This window comes from Orussus abietinus, unplaced genomic scaffold (genome assembly GCF_000612105.2).
Source record: "Orussus abietinus isolate OABI.00-Male unplaced genomic scaffold, Oabi_2.0 scaffold582, whole genome shotgun sequence".
NCBI classification, from domain to species: Eukaryota; Metazoa; Arthropoda; class Insecta; order Hymenoptera; family Orussidae; genus Orussus; species Orussus abietinus.
Window position 1 is genome coordinate 1,425 of NW_019394722.1, and position 21,824 is coordinate 23,248.

The 21,824-nt window shown below is 47.6% G+C and overlaps 1 protein-coding gene across 1 annotated transcript; it reads left to right on the top strand.

The window, feature by feature from the left end:
• The first annotated feature begins 887 nt into the window (after window positions 1-887).
• Window positions 888-16,958, top strand: LOC111674077. Its single transcript, XM_023433135.1, is given in 5 exon segments — window positions 888-989; window positions 991-1,229; window positions 1,369-1,798; window positions 1,801-1,918; window positions 16,792-16,958. Coding segments are annotated over 5 exon segments (1,056 nt in total).
• The last annotated feature ends 4,866 nt before the right edge of the window (window positions 16,959-21,824 follow it).

Genomic DNA, 21,824 nt, shown 5'->3' on the forward strand with positions numbered 1-21,824 from the left:
ACCTTTGGGGTACGCGTCGGTGTAGCGCACGGAACCCTCATGCAGCGAATCTGTATGAGCGCGATCGCTCCTAGAAATCTTAGCGCGTCCCAACCAGCCAAGCTACGGGTCGAGACGTTGAGTATGTGTGCGTTCAGCGCTGCGCTCGACGAGTATGCGTGAGAGTCGAATACTGCGAATAATCCTCCCGTGGCTTACTTAACTGCGGATATAAGCCGAGTCATTTCGCGTATGATTTTTACATTTCCCTACCTGCGTTATCAAGGGTTTTCAAGCGTTTCTAGAGCATTTTTGAACGTTTTCGAAGGTTTTCGAACGTTTTCGAGCGTTTTCAAGCGTTATAGAGCGGAGAGTATTAATATGTTTAAAATTTGTGCAGGGTCTGATTTCAAAAATTTTAATTTGTCCGGTTATAAAATTTCCCAAGTATTTGATCCTCCACCTGAGAAATTAAAATTTCATTTTTATTGTACTCAGTATATGAAGAAGGTATTAATTTCTACTGACAAAAGAGGTATTAAAGGTCAATCATTGGGATATGGTATTTGTCAGGCGGAGCATTGTATGAAACTTCCAATCCAAATCATTTTTTGACAGTAGATTTCGAACAAGTATTGCGAACCCTTCTGGAAAACAATGAAATCGCTGAATCGTGAAAGTGAACGATTTCTAACGGCTGAAACAAATGCCGGAGTCATGCGGGATGTTCATCCCAGTTTTTTGCACAAAAAGCAGTGAAGATGTATCCCAACACAATAACGTATATAATTAGCACTGATGGTGCTCCTTTGTTGCACATTACGAAAAGAGGCTTCTGGCCATTACAATTATAACTAAACAATTTGCCTCTGCATCTTCGTTTTAAATTTTCAATCTTAGTCGGTGTTATGATTGTCAAAGAGGAACCAAAACCAGATCTGATGAATCTGTACATAGAAGAATTCTGGAAGCAAGCAAGTCGTCTACATTCTGAAGGAATTCAAATTAAATTAAAAAATTCAGAGAGAAATTACGTTGCGTTTCACACCAGTTTTTGTTGTCGCCGATTCTGTTGCACGACCTATTCTACAAAACAGATTGCAATTTAACGACTACTACGGTTGTAGTTACTGTTATCATAGGGGTGTACATATTAAGGATAAAGGAATGAAATATCCATTTTTAGAAAAGGAACCAGAACTAAGAACTCATTCTTCCCATGGAGGACTTGGTTCAAGCGAAAGATCGAGGTTCGTTTGTACGAGGAGTCAAAGAGAAATCGGCTTTTCTTCAAATGCCGGACGTTGACATGGTATGGGAATTCCCACTTGATTACTTGCATAATGGGCTCTTCGGGGTAACAGAACAAGTGTGGAATAATTGGAACAGTATTCTAACTCCCTCGCAACGTAAGGGTATTGACGATCTCCTTCTTCTCATACAACCACCTCGAGATTTACATAGATGCACAGAAAAGATATCGAGTAAAAGCATTTGGAAAGCAACCCATTGGAAAGCATGGATGCTGTACTTTTCTCTTCCAATATGCTCCACTTTTATTGCAAGAGATCTCTTAGAACATTTCGCTTTGTTCATTAACAGTATGTTTACTTTACTAAAAATGGAAATTTCGGAAGATGAGCTTGATAAATGCGAACAAGACTTATTGACATTTGTTGCCAAGTACGAATCATTGTACGGTGTCGAGCGAACAACTTTTAACATACATGTCCTAACACACTTTGTAGAATCAATCCGTCATACCGGTCCTCCATGGGGAACATCTGCTTTCCCGTTTGAAAATAATATTCACTTTCTAAAAAAACCTTTAGTGGCCCCAAAAGCGTCGAACAACAAATGGTAAAGAAATTTCTTAATATATTGAAATACCGGGTTCGGCCACCAGCGGCAAATATTTCGATGGAAGCAAAAAATGTCTGTAGAAAAATTTTCTCCTCAAAGACATGCACGAAAAGTGCTGTTGCGTTGGGAAATATAACGTTCTTTGGGCCTCACCCAACAAATATTTTTAAATCTACCATCAACAAAAAATTCGAAAGATGTTTTTATGCCAATTGTGTGTATAGCAGCATCAAATATACTCGATCGACAAAATTTAACGACACTGTCATTCATTTGAAAAGCGGAAAATTTGTACAAATTCTGGACATTTACTTACTACCTAACAATGCGTCTTCTTTCAATGTAAGGGAATTGATTGTGAAACCATTCCTCGTTGGCAAAATGACTGTATCACACATTTGGGAAGTAATGCGAAATGTTCCACACGCACCCGTAGTTACGGCGGAATTTCATTCAAAAGCAGTTGTTCTAGATTTTACGGACAAGCTATACGTTTGTGAAATTCCTAACACGATCGAAGCGCAATAATTTTAGTTCTAAGTTATTATTGTACACCGTTATAAATGTAGATATGCTCCGCAATGGATTGTGGAACCTTCTCTATTACCCAATGCGGTGCCCTTTCCGATCTTTTATTATAGTAGATTGCTCCTTTTCTAACTCCTCAGCGTCCCGAAGCGACCCCCTCTCCGACTAGTCTAGTAGCTACCCGACCGAACGAGGGAAGATAGGGAATACCTGGTTAGGTGGTGAAACCCGAATGGCGCCCTTTGGAATCGGGAAAGCGAGTCTGCTACCCGATCCACGTTTCAATAAAAAAGGGCGTAAGTTTGTCGACGGGGAATCGATCATGTGATTCGCAGTTGCGAGGGTAGGATCGTCGTCGTAACTCATGTGTGTGTGCTAAATTGCATTTACTCATTGTATGCGTTATGACGTTATTTTTACTGCTATAACTCCCAAACAAAGTTCTGGCAATTAAGGTTCCGACTCTCTGGTGAAGTCACACATAAATAATTAACAGAATAGGGTCTCCGTCTCGTACTCGCTCAACAACAGCAAAAGATTTGGGCGCCAGGCCCTCCAAATTCCGGGACCCGAACCGCTCGGGCCCAATCTGTTGGGGCTCGCACCAGCGTACGGGAGCTCACGCACCAGCGATGAGCCTCCCAACCCGCCCACGGATTCGCACCAGCATAAAGCCCGAAGGGTCGGTCCCTCAACCAACGGAAGCAAAATTATCTTAACATCCCAGACATGTAAAAATTGAACTAAAGGTAGCGATACGAGACGAGACGCAGCGTCGCCGACGACGAAAAATGAACCGGGCTAGCTCAGCACGCCCAAGCGACCGCGCATAGGGCGGGGTCCTTTCAAAAAAGCTAACCAGAGGCGGAATTAAATTAATTACCTATTCATTCCAAAATGAAAAATCTTGACTTTAACGATCTCAAAAGGGCCACGGGCGGGCCCACAATCCGGTATCGACCGGGGCGACGAAGCGCACGAAAAGGGACGCTTTAGATAGCCAAAAATCCAAAACGCGAAATTCAAAACACAAAAGTTTAAAACGCGAAACTATATCTTCGATTATAATTGGGCTCGACTACGGGACCAGAATAGTAATCAAATTAAAGGCAACGCGAAAATTAAGAAGGGCACGCACGCAAAAACCTACACGGCGCTAAATTAAATTGGGAAACCTTAAACGACTAAATTCACAAAGAAAATAGTTAAACGGTGAACAGACGCAAGCAAAATAAATTAAAGGTTTCGACGAGTAAGGCAGCAATAACACAAAAAATACAAGAAAAGAAAAAAGCAAGAAAAGGCAGCAAGTTCAAAATATCAGCGCAAATAATCGACGCAAGAAACAAAAACATTTAGGACACATGAAATTTTCATAAATTACATTTGCGCGGAAATAATTGTGATCCAACTAAATTTTATCGGATCACCAAACTAATATTTTACAATAGTTGAAATTCCGGACATAAATAGTTACTTTTCGATTTATAAATGGGAACAGTTAAATCGAAGGCAGGCACTGTTCTACAAGAAATATCCAGCCGAAATGAGAGAAAAGATCGGGGTTCGCCTATCGCCAAAAACGGAATTTAATTTATAATGGGTCGCACTTCGCGACAACTATTTTGATTCACTACAGTTCGCACTTCGCGAAACAGCGAAAACTGTTAGAATATTCGCACTTCGCGAAAAATGACATAGTTAATTACAATTCGCACATCGCGACAACGGGAATCATTCAATAAGTTTGCACATCGCGAAAACGGAAATTAAGTTCACTCCTCGCGAAAACAAAAAAAATTAACTTGAAGTTCGCAGTTTGCGAAAAAAAAAAGGAAATTAACGTGTCGACCGCTCAAGACAGCATTCTCGAGTTCAGGTCGAAACGGCTTCTTGATCCGACCGAGGAGAGAGGCAGCAAGAGATATTTTATTTCAACAAGGCCGCTCACACGATACTTTGGCCGAAAATATTAAAAAGGGCGGCTCACGCGAGACTTTGGTCGATTAGACGCGGAAGGGCCGACCGCGGGGCGCGCGGCCCGACGACGGGTTACCCGGGGGAAACACGGAACAGTGAAAATTACAACAATCTATACAAAACTTTATCAAAGTTAGTGCACGCTCAAACCTCGGGCTCGGCGAGTGCGACGATGCTCCCCCGATGGATCCATCGTTGCCAGCGAGCTCCCCAGGTCCTTATACTGTAGGCAGCGAGGGCAGGGCGAAGGCAGCGGAAAGTGCGATGACGTCTTCACTCCTAGACACTCACGGACCAAGAAGGCCGGGTCCTCGCCGCAGTCCTCCGGGAAGGCTCCTCGTCGGCGGCTCGAAGTTCTCGTTGGTCGGCCGCCGTCGGCTACCAAATTGCGTCGGCCAATTGACAGCGGTCGCGTTCGAAATTGCGAGGATTTTGGGTGATGACAGCCGCGGCGCAGGTTCGCGCGTCGGATTTGAAGCGGATCCTGCTGTCCAATCGGGGCGCGCGGCCGGTGCGTGACGTCATCCGCAGGTCCAGGGACGTCTGTCCTCCGAGACTCGGTGGCGCCGGTCCTGGGCTCCATTGAGCCAAGATTCCTCGCGATTTTGCCCGGGGGTGCCGACATCCCCTGATGCAACGGCTCCCGGTTGAGGGAACTAGTGTGCCCTTCCGTCCAGGGGTCACTGCGGCCTGGCCTCGGCGCAGGAGGGCGACGCAATTGGGATCCCCCCTCACCGCCCTTTTATGGACTCACTTGAGTCAAAGGTCACGGCAGGGGGTCCACGGCCACCGGCAATGCGCCCTCCTCCCGCCATCATTGAGGGGCCGGAAATCCGGGTGTGGACGCGGTGACCCAGCGACGCCGCCATGGGTCGGCCCTTCCTGTTAAGCGCGGGATCGCGGGTGGCTCCGTTCGACCCTACTCCGCGCGGTCCCGGCACCCATGGGCGGCGGCGAGGCGAGGCCTCTCTGCCACCGTTGTCGTCCGCTTCTGTGGTCCCTCAAGGGCGCCCTTGTCCCGCTTTGGCTGTTGATTTCTTGTGCCGCACTCGCCTCACCGCGAGGACGTCCTAACGCCTAAGTTATACACAACTTATACTATCAAAAAAAAACGCAAGGCAATGCAACGAATATTCGGTCTCCTCTCCTCCTCGGCCTTGAGCGTCGAGCGTGCTGAAATAAGACATGGATGTAATGATACGAGAAAATATATTACCACTGCCTTCGAAAAGGATTTTGATGCTTTGCCGGATGGAGGTTTTAAGATATGGAGCCCTGAGACGATAGCCCACCGGGTGCATCGTCACAGCGTATAAAGATATTGTACTCATTAATTTTGTCAATGAATAAACAGTATTGAAGTAATACATGTTAAAAAATTATTTATCTTCCTTTGTAGTAAAAGTAATGGGAATTTTACAGATTTTTGTATAACGCACTAGGAAGTGTTTTGTATAAATCTCCCTTTTTTCGAAGAAGCTAAAAACAAAATCATTTTATACTGGCAAACCAATATTGATTAGTGGTTCATTATTGATTTTTTTATTAGAAATTGTCTATCAATTATTTTCCATTAATTTGTTAATAAGCCATTTTTTTCAAATTCTTTCCAAAGACACTTCCTCACTTTCACATATAAACAATTAAAAATTATATGTTTATTTAATTAAAACTTTTTAAAATGCACGAGGTTTAATCAAATTTATATTTGGAATTCAGGAGAATACAATCCATGTGAAACCAGTCTCAAATATTTGAACTCAACTACTTAATCTCTCGGACATATAAAGTGGAATTGATTTAAATTAGAAGTTATAAACTGTGACGAGTGGGTTTTTGGCCACCCGGTCACATGTTTCTCTGAGGGCCATTTAGCCCTTTTTCGGGACTACGGAGTACATTTCTGTTCCGACGGTCCCCGATTTGCGGGGAAACCTAGCGTCGACCAGTTAACCATGTAAATGGTTCTTAACTTTTTTACAGATTTTGTTTTGTGATCGCGGATTCCCAGGAGGCGCCGCTTGGGATACGCATTTTCATCCTTTCTGAAGAATAGCTTTCTTTTTCTATAGGAAAATCAAACATGAAATTTGTAATCTCGAATATTGCCTGGAATATTCGAAGAATATTCCAGCGAATATTCGAGAAAGGATTGTAGCTACGCTAATCCACTTAGTAACAGAAACGACAACAGCGTCGACCTCGTAGAGGTCGCAGCTTTGTCGTCGCTCGCCGCTACGAGAGCCGCGTCGAGAAGGAAGACGACGTCTGCGCAGGGGCGTACCTGCCCGAAGAGGACGGACCGAACGTCGGGCCTTATGAGGAGGGCCGGCCGACCCCGTCTACGCCACCCTGACGGCCCTGCCTGCGGGGGCGGGCCCTTGGTTAGCTCTGGCGGCTGAAGGTGGACCGCCGGTAGGAGTCACGGGACTACCCGGACAGGAGCCGGGCCGGAGGACGGGGCCTGGCTATTTTCCCCGGTCCCGATCGGCACGGCGGCGGACGGATGCCGCGTCCTGGGAATGCCCGCTACCGGCCAAGTTACGGCGACAGGGGGCGAGCACAAAGGGCCGGGTCCTCAATTGCCCGGCGTTCAGGATCCCGGACTCTTTTTTTTTCCGTAGAAATAAAAAAATTGTTTTAATTCCACAGATAGTATTGAGATTCATATTCCTTTGCTTTATTCCTATTCTCGTATTTTTTGAATTTCTTTGAATCCCGTTCTCCTCTATTTCTCACATTGAATTGGCAGGAATTAGATTTTGATTTTTTCGTTTGTCGTCAATGGAGTAAAGGGCAAAGGTTATTCACTGGAATTAAAATACTCAATTCCAATCAATTCCAGCCTTCTTATGGGGTGGCTACCAAGGCCGGAGAAATTTTGCAGATTCCTCCGAGTAGTATAGTGATTGTAGAAGATTAACTCGTACGCATGCGTAACCAGCGTATGATTTGAGAAATACGGAGCCTAATCCAAGCGGCTAGGTTAACTACTTTGGTGGGATCGATAGGTTTTTTGTCCTCAAAGAGTGATTGGAAAATTGTAATGAGGACCCAGAATGGTTTTTAAGGTTTCTTGAGAACTAAGTCATCGTTTTATATTAAATCGAACAGTTCTACTTGTAATGCACGGGGTACACTGTCCATGGTGATAAGGTGCGCATAAGATATAACCTAGGGTTGGAGCCTACTAAGATTCTCCCGCTGGTCCGGAATTTGCATCGCCGGCATTCTTCTCACTGTTGTGGATATCGGAGTACCGAAATGCACAACTGTTATTAACAGTACGGTCAGCTCTTCAGAGAACCTGAGCCACACAGAGTATGAATTAACTGACTAAGAGGTGGGTCTTACAAGGAAACATTCCGAAGTGTCGCACCCCGATTTCGATAATTTTTATATTGTAACAGGTCCAAATTAAGAGTGCGCGAAACTATACTGTGGTCATTATTTCGGCATACGTAGGACATGTGCAATTGGGATGGCATAGACATCGTTACTAGTCTTTCTGATTGACCTGGGCTTCTCGGTCTCAGTCCGATGTGTGAGCCAATGCACGTGCAGAATTTTATAATGTGACGTTTCACCCGGTGGGCGATCGCCCCAGGGCTCCGAATGTTGAAACTTCCATCCTGCAATGCATTAAAATCCTTTCCGAAGGCAGTGATAAAAAATTTTAATTGTATCATTTCATCCATGTCTTATTTCAGCACGCTCGACGCTTAAGGCCGAGGAGGAGAGGAGCCCAAATATTCGTCGCGTTACCTGTAATATATTTTTTTTTTTGTATCATAAGTTGTGTATACCTTAGACGTTAGGACGTCCTCGAGGTGAAGCGAGTGCGAGCAAGAAGTCAACATCCAGCGCGGGACAAGGGCGCCCTCGAGGGACCACAGAAACGGACAACAACGATGGCAGAGAGGCCTAGCCCCGCCGCCGCCCATGGGTGCCGGGACCGCGCGGAGTAGGGCCGAACTGAGCCAGCCGCGACCCCGTGCTTGACGGCAAGGGCCGACCCATGGCGGCGTCGCTGAGTCACCGCGTCCGCGGCCAGATTTCCGGTCCCTCACGGATGGCGGGAGGAGGGCGCATTGCCGGTGGCCGTGGACTCCCCGCCGTGACCTTTGACTCAAGTGAGTCCATAAAAGGGCGGTGAGGGGGGGTCTCAATTGCGTCGCCCTCCTGCGCTGAGGCCAGGCCGCGGTGACCCCAGGACGGAAGGACACACTAGTTCCCTCAACCGGGAGCCGTTGCATCAGGGGATGTCGGCACCCCCGGGCAAAATCGCGAGGAATCTTGGCTCAAGGGAGCCCAGGACTGGCGCCACGGAGTCCCCGAGGAGCAACGTCCCTGGACCTGCAGATGACGTCACGCGCTGGCCGCGCGCCCCGATTGGACCGCGGAATTCACTTCAAATCCGGCGCGCGAACCTGCGCCGCGGCTGTCATCACCCAAAATCCTCGCAATTTCGAACGCGACCGCTGTCAATTGGCCGACGCAATTTGGTAGCCGACGGCGGCCGACCAACGAGAACTTCGAGCCGCCGACGAAGAGCCGTCGAGCTTTTCCGGAGGACCACGGCGAGGACCTGGTCTTCTTGGTCCGTGAGCGTCGAGCCGTGAAGACGTCTCCGTTTCCGCTGCCTTCTTGCCGTTCCCTTGCATCGCTACCTCGCCGAACACCGCCGATACCTGGGAGCATCGCCGCCGCTGGTGGACCTCCAGAACACCAGGGGAGCACCGTCGTAGTAACCGAGCCCGAGGTTTCAGCGTACAGTAACTTTTTGAGTAGATTTTTGGTTAGATTTCCTGTTCCGCGTTTCCCCCGGGTAACCCGTCGTCGGGCCGCGCGCCCTGCAGTCGGCCCTTCCGCGTCTAATCGGCCAAAGTCTCGTGTTAGTGGCCTAAAAGTATTTTTACGGTCAAAGTCTCGTGTGAGTGACCATTTTCCGATATTGACAGCCAAGTCTCGTGTGAGTGGCCTCAATATGTTTTCGCGGCCAAAGTCTCGTGTGAGCGGTCCTTTTTAATATTTTCGGCCAAGGTCTCATGTGAGCGGCCTTTTTGAAGTAAAATATCTCTTTGCTGCCCCTCTCCTCGGTCGGATCAAGAAGCCGTGTCGACCCAAACTCGAGGATGCTGTCTTGAGCGGTCGACACGTTAATTTCCTTTTGTTTTCGCGAAGTGCGAACTTCGGGTAATTTCCTTTTGTTTTCGCGAAGTGCGAACTTAAACGCTGTTTTCGCGAAGTACGAATTAAGTTTCATTGAAAGGAGTGCTACTATGGAAAAAAAAATCGGTTTTTTCATCAAACTTTGAAGGGTCGTTTCCCCCCCCCTCCCCCTAGATATCAATCTTAGCACGTAAAAAAACGTATGCGTCCCTTAGATTTTGAAGTTCTACAACATATATACAAGTTATCGAAAGTGGAGTGCGATACTTGGAAATGTTTCCGTGTCAGTGTTTCGAGGCTACCGTATTTTCCTCAAAATAGAGAGGCGCGCATTACACTATGTATGAGTCAGTTACCGGAAGATAAATATCGAAACCAAAGCAACGATAATATCATCTGATTAAACCGGAAAAATAATGACGTGGAACAATCATTGAGGAATGTTTTGGCCTATTCGCACGCTTTCCGCACCGAACTGCACTCTGGACCAAAACACGGGATCTACTCTTCCGTCAACATAGTGACTTCCTGAGCACGTCCGATCTAGCTTCTAACAACAAACCCAAAAACAAGGAAATCGGACCCTGTCCTCACGAGGATCTCAAGACTAAGATCTCGTATAAAGACGGTACCGAAAAGGAGCAGCGAACAGTGTAACACAGAGAGTGTAAAGCAGCAGTCTTAAGCGGGTAGTCAAAGAGACCAGTCTCAGGAGCTAGGCTGGGGCTCTCTGAAGAGCTGACTGTACTGAAGTAACAGTTAAGCGTTTCGGCACTCCGACATCCACGAGCCAACAGAGAGAAGAACGACGGCCCTGCGAATTCCGGACCAGCGGGAGAATCTTAGGAAGCTCCAACCCTAGGGCACGCCCCGGTTTGAAGGCGTTCACGTGCAGTTCATCGCAACCGGCAGGACGTAGGAGAGACGTCATCGGAAGTAAAAGCCTCTGCGAAGCCAAGGTACAGGTCCTCTTCGAAGAACTTCACTCTTTCACCCTTCATCTCTCTCTTTCGAAGCCTATTGTAAATTACTAACCCGCAACAGAATTCGGTATCGGCACCTTCCGGTATCGACTACCAAATTCTAACTCCTCAAGTATAAATCGCAACTCATTAGCCGCCCTTGCTGAGTGAGGCACAGCGCACCTTGCAAGCGAAGAATCTCGCGTCAGCATTGCGCAATTGATACGCGGACATATATCGTTACACTTCCGCAAGCCGCTAGCGGCCTCCAACGTCCTTGTCTCGTCTCGCGACGATGCGCCTCGCACAATATATCCTTTACACATCTTACCCCCATGGATATTGTACCCCTTGCATTTTAAATAGAACTGTTTCATTCAATATGAAACGACGACTTGATTCTCACCAAACCTTAAAAACCCTCTTTGCAACTTTCCGACCACCCTCTGAGGACCAAAAACCTATCGATCCCACTAAAGAGGTTGACCTAGCTGTTAGGGTTATCCTCTCCATATTTCTCAAATCATAAACTGGTTACGCGTACGTACGAGTTAATTTCTCAAGAAACAGTATACCGCTCGGAGGAGTCTGCCAAATTCCTCCGGGCTCGCTAGTCACTCGGCCACCCCGTAACATTAGCAGAAAAATGGTTGACAGACTGTCTCAGACAGGCCCTATGCGCTTTTTCGGTCCGATTTTTATACCGGACCCTCTCTTTGAGATGACCGTGGGGTGAGGGTCCAATTTCATTGTTTTTGGATTTTGTTTCTAGGGGCTTGATCGGACGTGATCAGGAAGTCACTATGTTGACGGATGAGTAGGCCCCGTGTTTTGGTCCAGAGCGCAATTTCATATGGAAGGCGTGCCAAAACATTCCTCGTTGTTTGCTCCACTCGTTGTTATTTTTTCGAATTAATCAGATCGTTGCTTTGAATTCGATTTTTATCTTCCGGTAACTGACTCACACTTAATGTAATGCGCGCCACTCTATTTTGAGGAAACAGGGTAGCCTCGTAACTCTGTCCTTTGCCGTAACGTTTGTAACGCGATTTTTCCTCCATCTGAAAAATGTCGCGCACCTTCGTCGATCCACGCTCTCGCCTCCCTCCCCGTTTTCCGACTATCCAATGGGCGCCAGTTGATTTTTGGGTCCCCGGAACCAACAAACCGGTCTAAGCAGAATCGTAACTCGTAATTGCAAAACTTATCACCTAAATTATGTCACGAAACGGAGGGAAGGGCGGCGAAAGAGGACTCAGACGGCATGTCCCGTGTCGCTCAGGGGGCAAGTTGTGGAGAGTTAGGGTCGGGGTCGTAACTGACCTAAGGGAGTAGGTAACAAAAGCTACACTTTAGCGGAAACTGAAGAAAGTTGTATATTCTCAGATAATCCCAGATACTCTAGTACATCTTTTTACGCGATCGTACCTCGCGGCCGGAAAAGAGGTCCTTTGGTGATCGTACTCAGATTTCCATAGGACGCGCAGGCGTCCGTAATGCCATGAGCCTCAACCAATAGACGCGAAATTGGGATCCCCGGGACTCTGATATCGCAAACGGGACGGAACGGTAGCGGGTGGAACTCCATACTCACCCTGGAGTTCCCTGGAACGGACGTGAATGGAACCCTAATGTCTCACTGGAGCAATCGACCGGCACCTCGCCCTCGGTCCTCTTCTTCACACATCCACTCGCGGCACTCACTCGGGCAAGACTCCCTTTTCGAATTCCTACACAATCCTACGCAACCCGAAAATCCGGACATATTTCTCCCCCTCGGCGTACCCGGCGAGTCATGGGAGGGGAACGTTCGGTACCTTGGAGGTCGCGGAGGTTGTCACCGGGTCCCCGGAAAGTGGTAGGGGTATTCACGAGGCCGATGAGGAATCCGCCGGCGGGCCTCCCCCTGGGACCGACCTTGGTGGTGGAGGACGACCTATCTAAACTAATGCCACGGCTTCCTCGGCAGTGGCTATGGCCTGTCCACCGCGCGAGGCCTGCCAACCGTATCTCTTGGCGCCTCCGGGCCTCACCAGGTCGATCCTCTCCAAATCGGGGCGCTCGGATCACCAGACCGCTGGCCCTTGCCGGAGAACCTCCTCGGTCGGAGCGCTCCACCCGGTTGGGAGACTCTCATTTGGTCCATGTACCGCTTCCCGGATGGGCGTCCTCCCGGTGACCTCGCAGAATTCCCCCCGTGGGACAAGGGGTCACCCTCCCCGGATGTTTTGGGGAGTCAGGGCCCCTGCCTCGACCTCCTCACGTCCGTCCCCTCGCTCGATCCCGCGGGTGCCGAGGGGTCCTGGAGCGGAACGGCACCTATACTAGTCTCCTCACACCATCCATAGAGTTTCCCGGAGATCCCGTATCGTCTATTGCGGTCGTGGTCTTGGGACGGACGAAAATCGGTCACACGTTATTTGCGAGAGTATATCTTTATTAAATCTGTGCGTCGCATTAGAACATAACACTTTCGTTTCAGTTGTCAATTGTCCCTGTTTGTGGCCCTACATTTACCAAAATGAATTGTTCCGACGAAGAACGTTATTATGTTACGTGGCGGCCGAGAGGATGCGAGGCCGTGGAATTTCGGGTAGGGATTACCTGAATTTTGTGCGTAACGTGTATCTTAATCTTGCGAGGAGATTGATCCGAGCGGGTTGACAAATTCCTCTGGTGGGATCTAGGGAAGTCAGGACTGAAAAGTTGGTTTGAATGAATAGTAATGTGGGCTAGTGTGCTATGATGGTTCCATTTATTCGTTTGTGCGAGTTAGGTTATAATCAGCTGGAAGGGGCACCCGAGGTGCCTTGACTTAATTTTCTCTCGGTTATCATAGTTCCGCGTCGCGGCGGTTCGGGTGTCGCGATAGCGCGCTTTAGCGGCGGCAGGTTACTGAACGCCGGAGTGCTGACGCGGAATTCTTCGCTGTTTAATAGCGGTCTACGCGTGACTCTAATTTATCTCTCGATGCTGAGATTTCGAACTCAGCTGTTCGAAGGAAGTTAATGAGATCTTAATCTATCTGGTTAACCGGAGAAGGCATGGAAATCGCGATAACGGTTAGAATTCGGTTTGATCGGAGATGAGGGGTTAAGAAGTAAACTAGAATGGAATGAAGATGAGTCGAACTTGCGAAGGATCCTCTACGTGGCTTGATCTGTGGCCGAATTCGGTGACACTCTCCTTTGGTCGACCTAACCGGATGACTGCGCGTGGACACCTTCATCCCGTGGCGTGCCCTAGGTTGGAGGTCTCCTAGAAGCCTCCCGTCCAACGGAAGTGGTAGTGCCGCCGTCTGTTCGTGACTCAGTGCGCGGGGATCATTGGAGTACCGGGTGGCACTACTGCGGCACGCAGGATAGATGGCTTTCGACAGGGAGTCCGGCGGTCTCGGTCTCTGACTCGCTAGGAACGGAGTACCGAGGACCAGGAGCTCCACTCGTGGTTGTCGACGGACGTTGACGTTGACTTGACTTGAAGAGACTAACTGGTAACTGAATGACTTGTAGGCTGGTTTTATTGGCAGGGTGTTCCAATTGGTGGAAGGTTCTAGGGCCCAGGTGTGGGTGGCGCTGGATCGTGCTGACGCGTTGTGTAGTCATCAGGTTGTTCGCCCCGGGTCGATCGATTACTTTTGAAGTTGTCTTGGCCGATGAACATGTCAGGTTTAGTGTTGGATCCTTTCGCAAGAGTTTCCTAATCGTATTTCCGCAGTCGGATTTCCATGGCCAGCTTCCGGTGATCGGAAAATGGGTTTTTCCTTCAATTCGGGTACGGAGGGTGCCTACATAATATCTTCCCTCTTAGATGTAGCATCATCCAATGGAGGATGCTTTCGCGGGTGCGACCTGGGGTTGCCGACTTACTCGATTAACCATGTATGCTCGTGATGCTGAATGTTGTCTGAATGGGATTTTCTCCTCTTTCCTGCATTTTGCAGATGGCATAGTTGATCGGGTATTACAGGATTCAGCTCGTTGCTTAGGGTTGGTATTCTACATCTAAACCTCCGAATGGCAGAGGGGCCATGATTCTATTTGTCGGGAGGGGCGGTGACGCAATCGGGATAGAATTTGAAATGAATGGGTTTAGAGGGATCGTCCTCGTGATTGTTGGAGGTTCCCTTGGCGGTTCTGGAGCTGTGCGGTAATGTGACCTTGAGTGACGGCCTCGTCGGCGAATGAGGTATGCGCCTACCGCAAGGGCGAGGGAGAACGTGGGTGTTGAAATTCCTACCGGAAGGTAGGTCGTGAACTGGTGGCGAATTTTATTTTGTTGTTGAACCTTGATGCTGTGGGCCTCTTCCTCCAGTCGGGCCAAGACCATCCCGTTTTTGCCGTTTTCCCAGTTTTGAGTGGTGCTTCCGAGGGAGAGTTCTGTGGCGGCGCTGTCGATCGCCCGCAGCCATGGTTTTGCAATCGGTCCGGAAATGGAAGTGAGATTTAGCAATACGGGTGGTGCGTAGTGATAAGCTGTATTGGTGGTGATTTTCCGGGTTGCCGTCAGACGTGTAGAGGGGATGATGGTCCCCCGGGAGTCAGTTGCAGAATCCCTTGTCCTAGGATCTCCTCTACGTTCGTGATTTTACTTCGGCAGTGGATCTTTAGGGTGTCCGGTTTGATGGCGGTACAAAGCCAGCTGTTTGGTGCTGTTAATCTTTGCCAATATGTTGCTCCCGGGGTGGTAAGTCTGAGGTCACAGGTTCTCCACGCCGTTTCTTGTGGCCGGATTAGTAGTTGGATTTTGCAATTGATGGTTCAGTCTTGTACAAGGGAATGGTGAGTTCCCACAGGAGGTGGTGACGGTGAGTGAGGCATTGTTGAATGTATTGTTCTTCCGGACTGAAATAGTATGTTTGATCCCCGGAGAGCGCTAAGTAAGGTGTCCATGCTAGGACGTAAGCGACTGTTGGTTTCGGTGTGCCATAGGGTTGTTGCGTTGGGATCGGGTATGTTTTATAGAGCTGAAACGTTTCCTTGTCGAGGAGGGGGAAGGTTAGGATGAGAATAAATCGGATTTCTTGGTATTGGATTTGCACTTCGGCAATATGGTTTAGAGAGCCTGTTAGAAGTTCCTGGGCTGATAGGGGAAATTCTAGGGGTGAGGTTTTCTGTATCAGGGCGATAGTTTCTTCAATTGCTCGGGAGATGGGATTGCGGAGTGCAGTATTCCTTGTCGCGCGAAAAGGATAGCATCCGTTATTAACAAGACTCCGGAACGGTTTTCCTGGGCTAGACTTCCCAAGGTAGTTATCATATGGCTTCAAACGGCTGTTCTATATGCTTTTCGATGTTTCTCGAGGCTCTGTTGGTTTAGTTCTTTCACTAACCCTTTTGCAATTTCGAAATATCTGGCTGTTTCCTGGGTTAGATTATCTAATCGTTGGTGAATGTTCTGAAATTCCGATCTTACTATATGCGTTTGGTTCCCTACGATCTGCGAGAGGTGGGATTCGTCCATCTGTATCTGATTTAGTTGCTGGTTAAAATATTCGGTGTCCACGGAGCTGAGTGTGCCGAATAAGGCTTTGCTGATAGAGCGTATCGCTCATAAATGCATGACAAGCAGAGTCCATTCGTTGGCCTCACAGGTTACATTGGACTTTCGGCGCTGTTCCCCCGGTTTACTTGATATGGGAAGCTATTTGCGGCCTTTTTACGAGCAAGGCGGCAATTTCAATCGCGATGTCCAGTCGCCACCGGACGTGAAATGTCCTGATTTCCCGGGATTTCTCAAAGTAAATTCCTGGAGATTTTCTGATGGGGGTTGTTTTGCATCCGGTGTCCTCGGAGAACCCCGTAGACAGGTGAGCTAGGGTGAGGAGGAGTGCCCAAGTGTGCATTCTGTTTTCGTGCCAGTGCTCCTTTGGTTGTGTTGGGAGTGTGCGTGTCGGTCTAGAAATACACTTATTTATAATGTGTGAAGGTAAGTAGGCAGATTGGGCTGAGTGATGGTAAATGTTGGTTCCTGCGATTTAGCTTTTGGATCGAGGTGGGGGTGTTTCCGGAGTACTCTTGAGTGCGCGTTTTTGTGCGGAATCGGAGCCGTTGCGATTCCCGGTTCACTTCACTACGCCCTGCTGTGGACATTAGTTCTGCGTGAAGGACTCGAAACTTTTACGTGATCCGATATGCCTGGAGGCAACAGCGAGGACGTTTGGGTGCTCCTAGAGGGAAACCGTTGGCGGCTTATTAGCCGGCGTGCCCAAGAAGAAGTATATCGAATGGCACTCTCGATAAGTGTCGCTTGTGTTCTCTCTCGTGAACATTTTGTTCCCCTGTTTTTACTCTTTTATGTTCAATAGTTACAGGAGGATTTAGGGTGGACAGCCCGTTACACCTGCGCGATACTGCGGATGAGCCAGCGCATCGCGAGGGTGTGGAACTGCGGATCAAGGAGGATCCAAACGAGCTCGGAGTACGAGGAATCTATGAAGGTTTCCCGGTGGCGGAGGACTGGGACCGGGAATGATAGTATACATAATTCATATAGATTGTGTAACAATATACGACTGGTTTACCGAATTGGGTTTCGTCATATGTTTCCTTTACCCACACTTTTTAGTTTAAGCAAAAAAAGAAAGCAGGGGATGAGGGAGAAAAAAGAAAAGGGGAAAGGAAAAAGGAAGGAAGAAAGAGGGAAAGGAAAGGAGGACAGATAAAAAAAAAGAAAAGAACAAACAAAGAGGGGGGGTACAAAAGAGATAAACATAAAGAGAATAATAAAAAGGGAAAAATATTGAAAAAGCGGAGAAAAGAGAATGGAGGGGAAAGAAAAATAATAAAAGGGGAGGTAGGAGAGAGAGGGAAAGTGGGAATGCGATAGAAAGATTTTTTTTTTCTGCGCGTTCCTTTAGTTGGGGGTCCTCAACGCGGATCAAGATTTAGTTCGCTGACTTCCAAGAGCGTTTCTGGTGTCGTTTTTTGAAAAGCTGTCGTACAGGTATGGCAGTCTACAGCCGGATGGGTTCGTAGTAAGTTGTTTCGGCAGAGGGCGCATCGTTCCTGGGGGTGGTTTCGGGTTTGCTGTGGATGCCGGTGAGTGAGGGTGAATTCGGGCCAGTCCGGGGTCGGGGTTTGATTGAAAGAGCACCGGTTGCAGAGGGGTATTTTCTTGCCTTGGTGGTACCAAAGGATGCTGTACCTGGGGGTGGAACATCTCAACTGCAGCAGGGTTTTGTAGGCCAGGGTGTTTTCCCATGGGGTGTCCTTCATGTTTTCACTTTTATTTCCTGCTGATGTTTTTCATCTTTCTTCTGCGGTCCTGGAGTCCTTAGGGCCGCTAGAAGGGTTTTCATGTTCTTCAGGATTTTTAGCTGTGCGACTGGTTGCATGATTACGTGACGCGGAGAGGCTTGCTGGTTGGTAGCCGTTTCGTGCGTTCCAGGGAATCGAGTTTCGCGCGCGTCCCGTGCGGTGTCTCGTTCGATTTCGTCGCGGGGCGGTTGTCATTCGATAGGTCCTAAGGTTGTCAATTCCGCTGCCGAAGGGGTTTTTGTTGGTTCGTGCCGGAAGGCCGGTTTTAGTTCATTTAAATGTTTCGCGATCGTTTTTCCCTGATTTGTTTTTAGAAGGACGTTGTTTAATTCCAGAAGTTCAGTGATTTCATGGGGGCCTATCTATCGAATTTAGGGGTTCGAGGTTCTTTTAGGATGTAAACCAGATCTCCGACTTGAAATTCGATCGGCTTTATCTTCCGTTCGTATATAGTTTTCGAAGTTTCTTTTGAAATATTGAGGTTCGCTCGGGCTATCCTGCGAACTGTTTCAAGGTGTTGGGTTAGTTCTGCTAAATAGTTATTATAGGTTTTCATTTCTTGCTCAGACAGGTATGATTCGGGTATTCGGGCTGTTTTTCCGAAAACTAGTTCATGTGAGGTGAAATTGGTTCCCTCGTGCATGGACGTGTTGTAGGAAAACATGGCCAATGGTAGCATAAGATCCCAGTCCGCGTAACTTCCCATGTAATACTTTAAATACTCGGTGAGGACATGATGGCTTCTCTCTAGGGCGCCGTTGGTTTGTGGGCGGTACCCAGAAGTGGTGACTCTTTTAATTTTGAAGATTTTCGCCAATTCTTGGAATAGTTTTCCAGTGAATGAGGTTCCTCGATCCGTTAGGATAGCTCGAGGGATGCCAAATTGAGTAATGAAGTAGCGTTCGAACGCATCGGCTATTGCTGTAGCCCTTAGGTTAGATAGCGCTATGGCCAGACAGTATTTCGTGAGATTATCCTGCATTGTGAGGATGTGTTGTTTCCCGGAAGGTGTTGGTGGTAAAGGGCCTACGGTGTCCATTGTTATTTTTTCGAAGGGTTTCGTGGGTATGTCCGTTATGATCATAGGTTCTCGGGTTTTTATTCGGACCAATTTTTGCGTTTGGCAACTGGGGCAGGATTTGACATATTTTTGGATTTCGCGATGCATATTCGGCCAATGGAATCGGGCCCGAACTCAGTGGAAGGTTTTCGTTGTGCCCTTGTGTCCATCTGAGTGGCAATCGTGACATTCTTGTATAATTAGATTTCTAACCTCTGACGTGGGCGTTTCGATGCTTCCAGTACAGAGGGTGATTTTGGTCTGAATGGTTCTAAAAACGGCTAGTAAAGCGTTCTTGAGGGTTTCTGTGGTGATGTGGTCGAATTCGTTGTCCTTTAGTGGAATTGGAATGGAAGTGACGTCAGGTTGGTTCATTGCTCGTTTAAGTGAAATTAGGGAGGTTTGCTAGTCCGTGACGGTAGGGTGGTCATAATAATTGTGCGTATGAATCAGGGTAAAAATTTTGTGAGGGTCCTTCTTGCTAATGATTACCATGCCGGATTGCAGTCCTTCCTCGAAGAATCGTTCTTCGTTAATGTATTCCATTTCATTAAGGGTCTTATTAACGGGGTTGGTGCAGTACACGTCGCTTGGGAGGAAATGCGCGTAGTTATTAGATTTTGCTAGGAGCGTGAGGTTGCTAAGGGTAAATCTACACGAGGATGAGTTTGGAGAATCACTCGCGACGTCGATGAGTTCCGAATGGGGTGGAAAGCTCGCCGTGATTCTTCGTGGGAGTGACCTCTATATCTTCCGTTAGTGTACATAGATGATTTGCTGGGCTGGCTAGGTGTAGACTGAGCTTTGGGGGGTTGGTCCCATATGGGGGTCGGTGCGAAGGAGATATTTGGTTTTACTGCATTTTTGTTAACTTGGGGAATATTTCTTGCTACAATGGTCCGTCTGTTCGACGTACTGGGGGTTGAGAATTTCGAGCAGGAGGTGTTTAAATATTTGGAATATTCTTTTAATTTTTCATTTGCTTCACCTAATGTTAATTTCCTTATGGCCTTTGCGGTTTCTATTTTTTTCTGTTTTTCTCGGGTAGGATTGGCCATTCCGAATTCATCATATTCTGGAGAGGGTAGCTCTGGGTCTAACGGGTTTACATGTGAGGTGACAACGTCTTCGTCGGAAATCTCGTTATTAGAACTGATTTCGATGATCGGCTTGCCCTGATTTATTTAGAATGGTTTTCGGAAACTTAGCTCGGTATGTTTTCTCGTCAGAGATTTGCCTATCTCCTCGGAGGTACCGTCGGGGTCGGAGAGTGCTTTGGAAAGGATTGTATCCTTGGCTTCCGAGGAATCTTCTAGCGTTCTTTCCATAGACAAGGAGGGAAGCATGCTTATATTCGGTTGTGGTTGGGCATTGTCGTCCTCGTCTTCTGACTCGATTGCGCTGGTGCTGGATTCTTTATAAGTCACGGAGGGTAGTTGTCTTTGTGGCCGAGCTGAGGATGGGACAGGTTGTTGATTGGCATAACAAGGGGGTTTATATTCGGGGTCTAGCCTGTGGGGTTGAACGGGAAAGGAATTTTTCGTAGGGTTCCTCCGTTTCCGAAATTTATGATTACGGTGATTTTGTAGATATGTCTCGGAGTCGGATTTGGTGTCCGTGACACTGTCGCTCTCGCGGGAATAATATGACGCGGTTACCAGTCTCGGTTTATCAGGCTGTAAAGTTACCGGGTTACGGAATAAGGCGTTCGCATTTAACTTTGTCTTTCCCGATTTGTAAATTACGAAGTACTTGAAATCCGCTAATTTTAATCTTCATCGCATCAACCGTAAGCTAGGATCCTTTACTGAATGTAGCCAAACGAGAGGTCGGTGATCGGTTACCAAGACGAATTTTCGTCCATACAGATATGGGCGTAAATAGGCTACTGCGTATATTATAGCGAGACATTCCTTTTCCGTGGTGGAATAGTTTCTTTCCGCGGAATTTAATGTTCTGGAGGCATATAAGATCGGAAGGTCTTGCCCGATTTTCCCTTGGCTTAGAATCGCTCAGACGGCATAACCTGAGGCGTCGGTGGTGACTACAAAGGGTTCATTGAAACTTGGGAATTGTAAAATTGGTTCGCTACAATGTTTCTCTTTTAGAACCTCAAAACATTCCAGCTGAGGTTTCTCCCACAGGAAGGGACTGTCTTTCTTTAATAGTTCTGTCATTGGTTTAGCTAATTTCGAAAAGTCGCGGATGAACCTTCTATAATATCCGGCCAGTTCGAGGAATTGTTTAATATTCCTTGCCTTATTTGGTACCGAAAATTTTCGAACGGCAGTTAATTTCGTGGGGTCAGGCCGTACACCTTGTGAGATGGTAATGCGTCCCAGATAGGTGACTTCCTTCTATAGAAACACGCACATATCTGGTTGAATGGTTAGGCCGTGTTGTTCTAATCTTCGTGTAAGAGCTCGCGATTCAAACGTGACGAGCACCGGTAGGTGAGATAAGATCCTATGGGTGGGGACCCGCGATACTTTTCGATTGCCGAAACCGAGGCTAAGTAGTCCGTATCGAACCTAATGGGAGAGATGAGTTGTAATGAGGTGACACTCAATAAATTATTATAACTCCCACATTATTAACGTGCCTCGTTTTTTTTTTTAAAGTCTTCCCATATACCCGAGTCCGTGCTCAAACCGGAAACTCTTACAGAAATCAGAAGTGGGATTTGGAATCAGTGTTTATGCAGCAAATTTTCGAAAATCGCTAACGTGTCACGTGTCGAAAATGGCGCCCATGCTGGTGAGTTCGTTCTAGAAGATTCGTTGGTGAGCGAAGGAAACGGTCAAGTTGCCCAGGTGGCTAATTGTGGAAAAGCGGTGAAAGAGTGACGTGTCTTGTCCCTGGGTCTAGTTAAGCTCAGGTTTTGATTTGTAAGGGCGAGATCCAAATTGGGCAGTAGATTTTACGGCAGCTTACGGGCGAAAAGTCTCTCGCAAAATGGAAGATCAGAGGGAAGGAGTTACAATCCGCAGGAGTACACATGACTACACAGTAGCCGAGCTG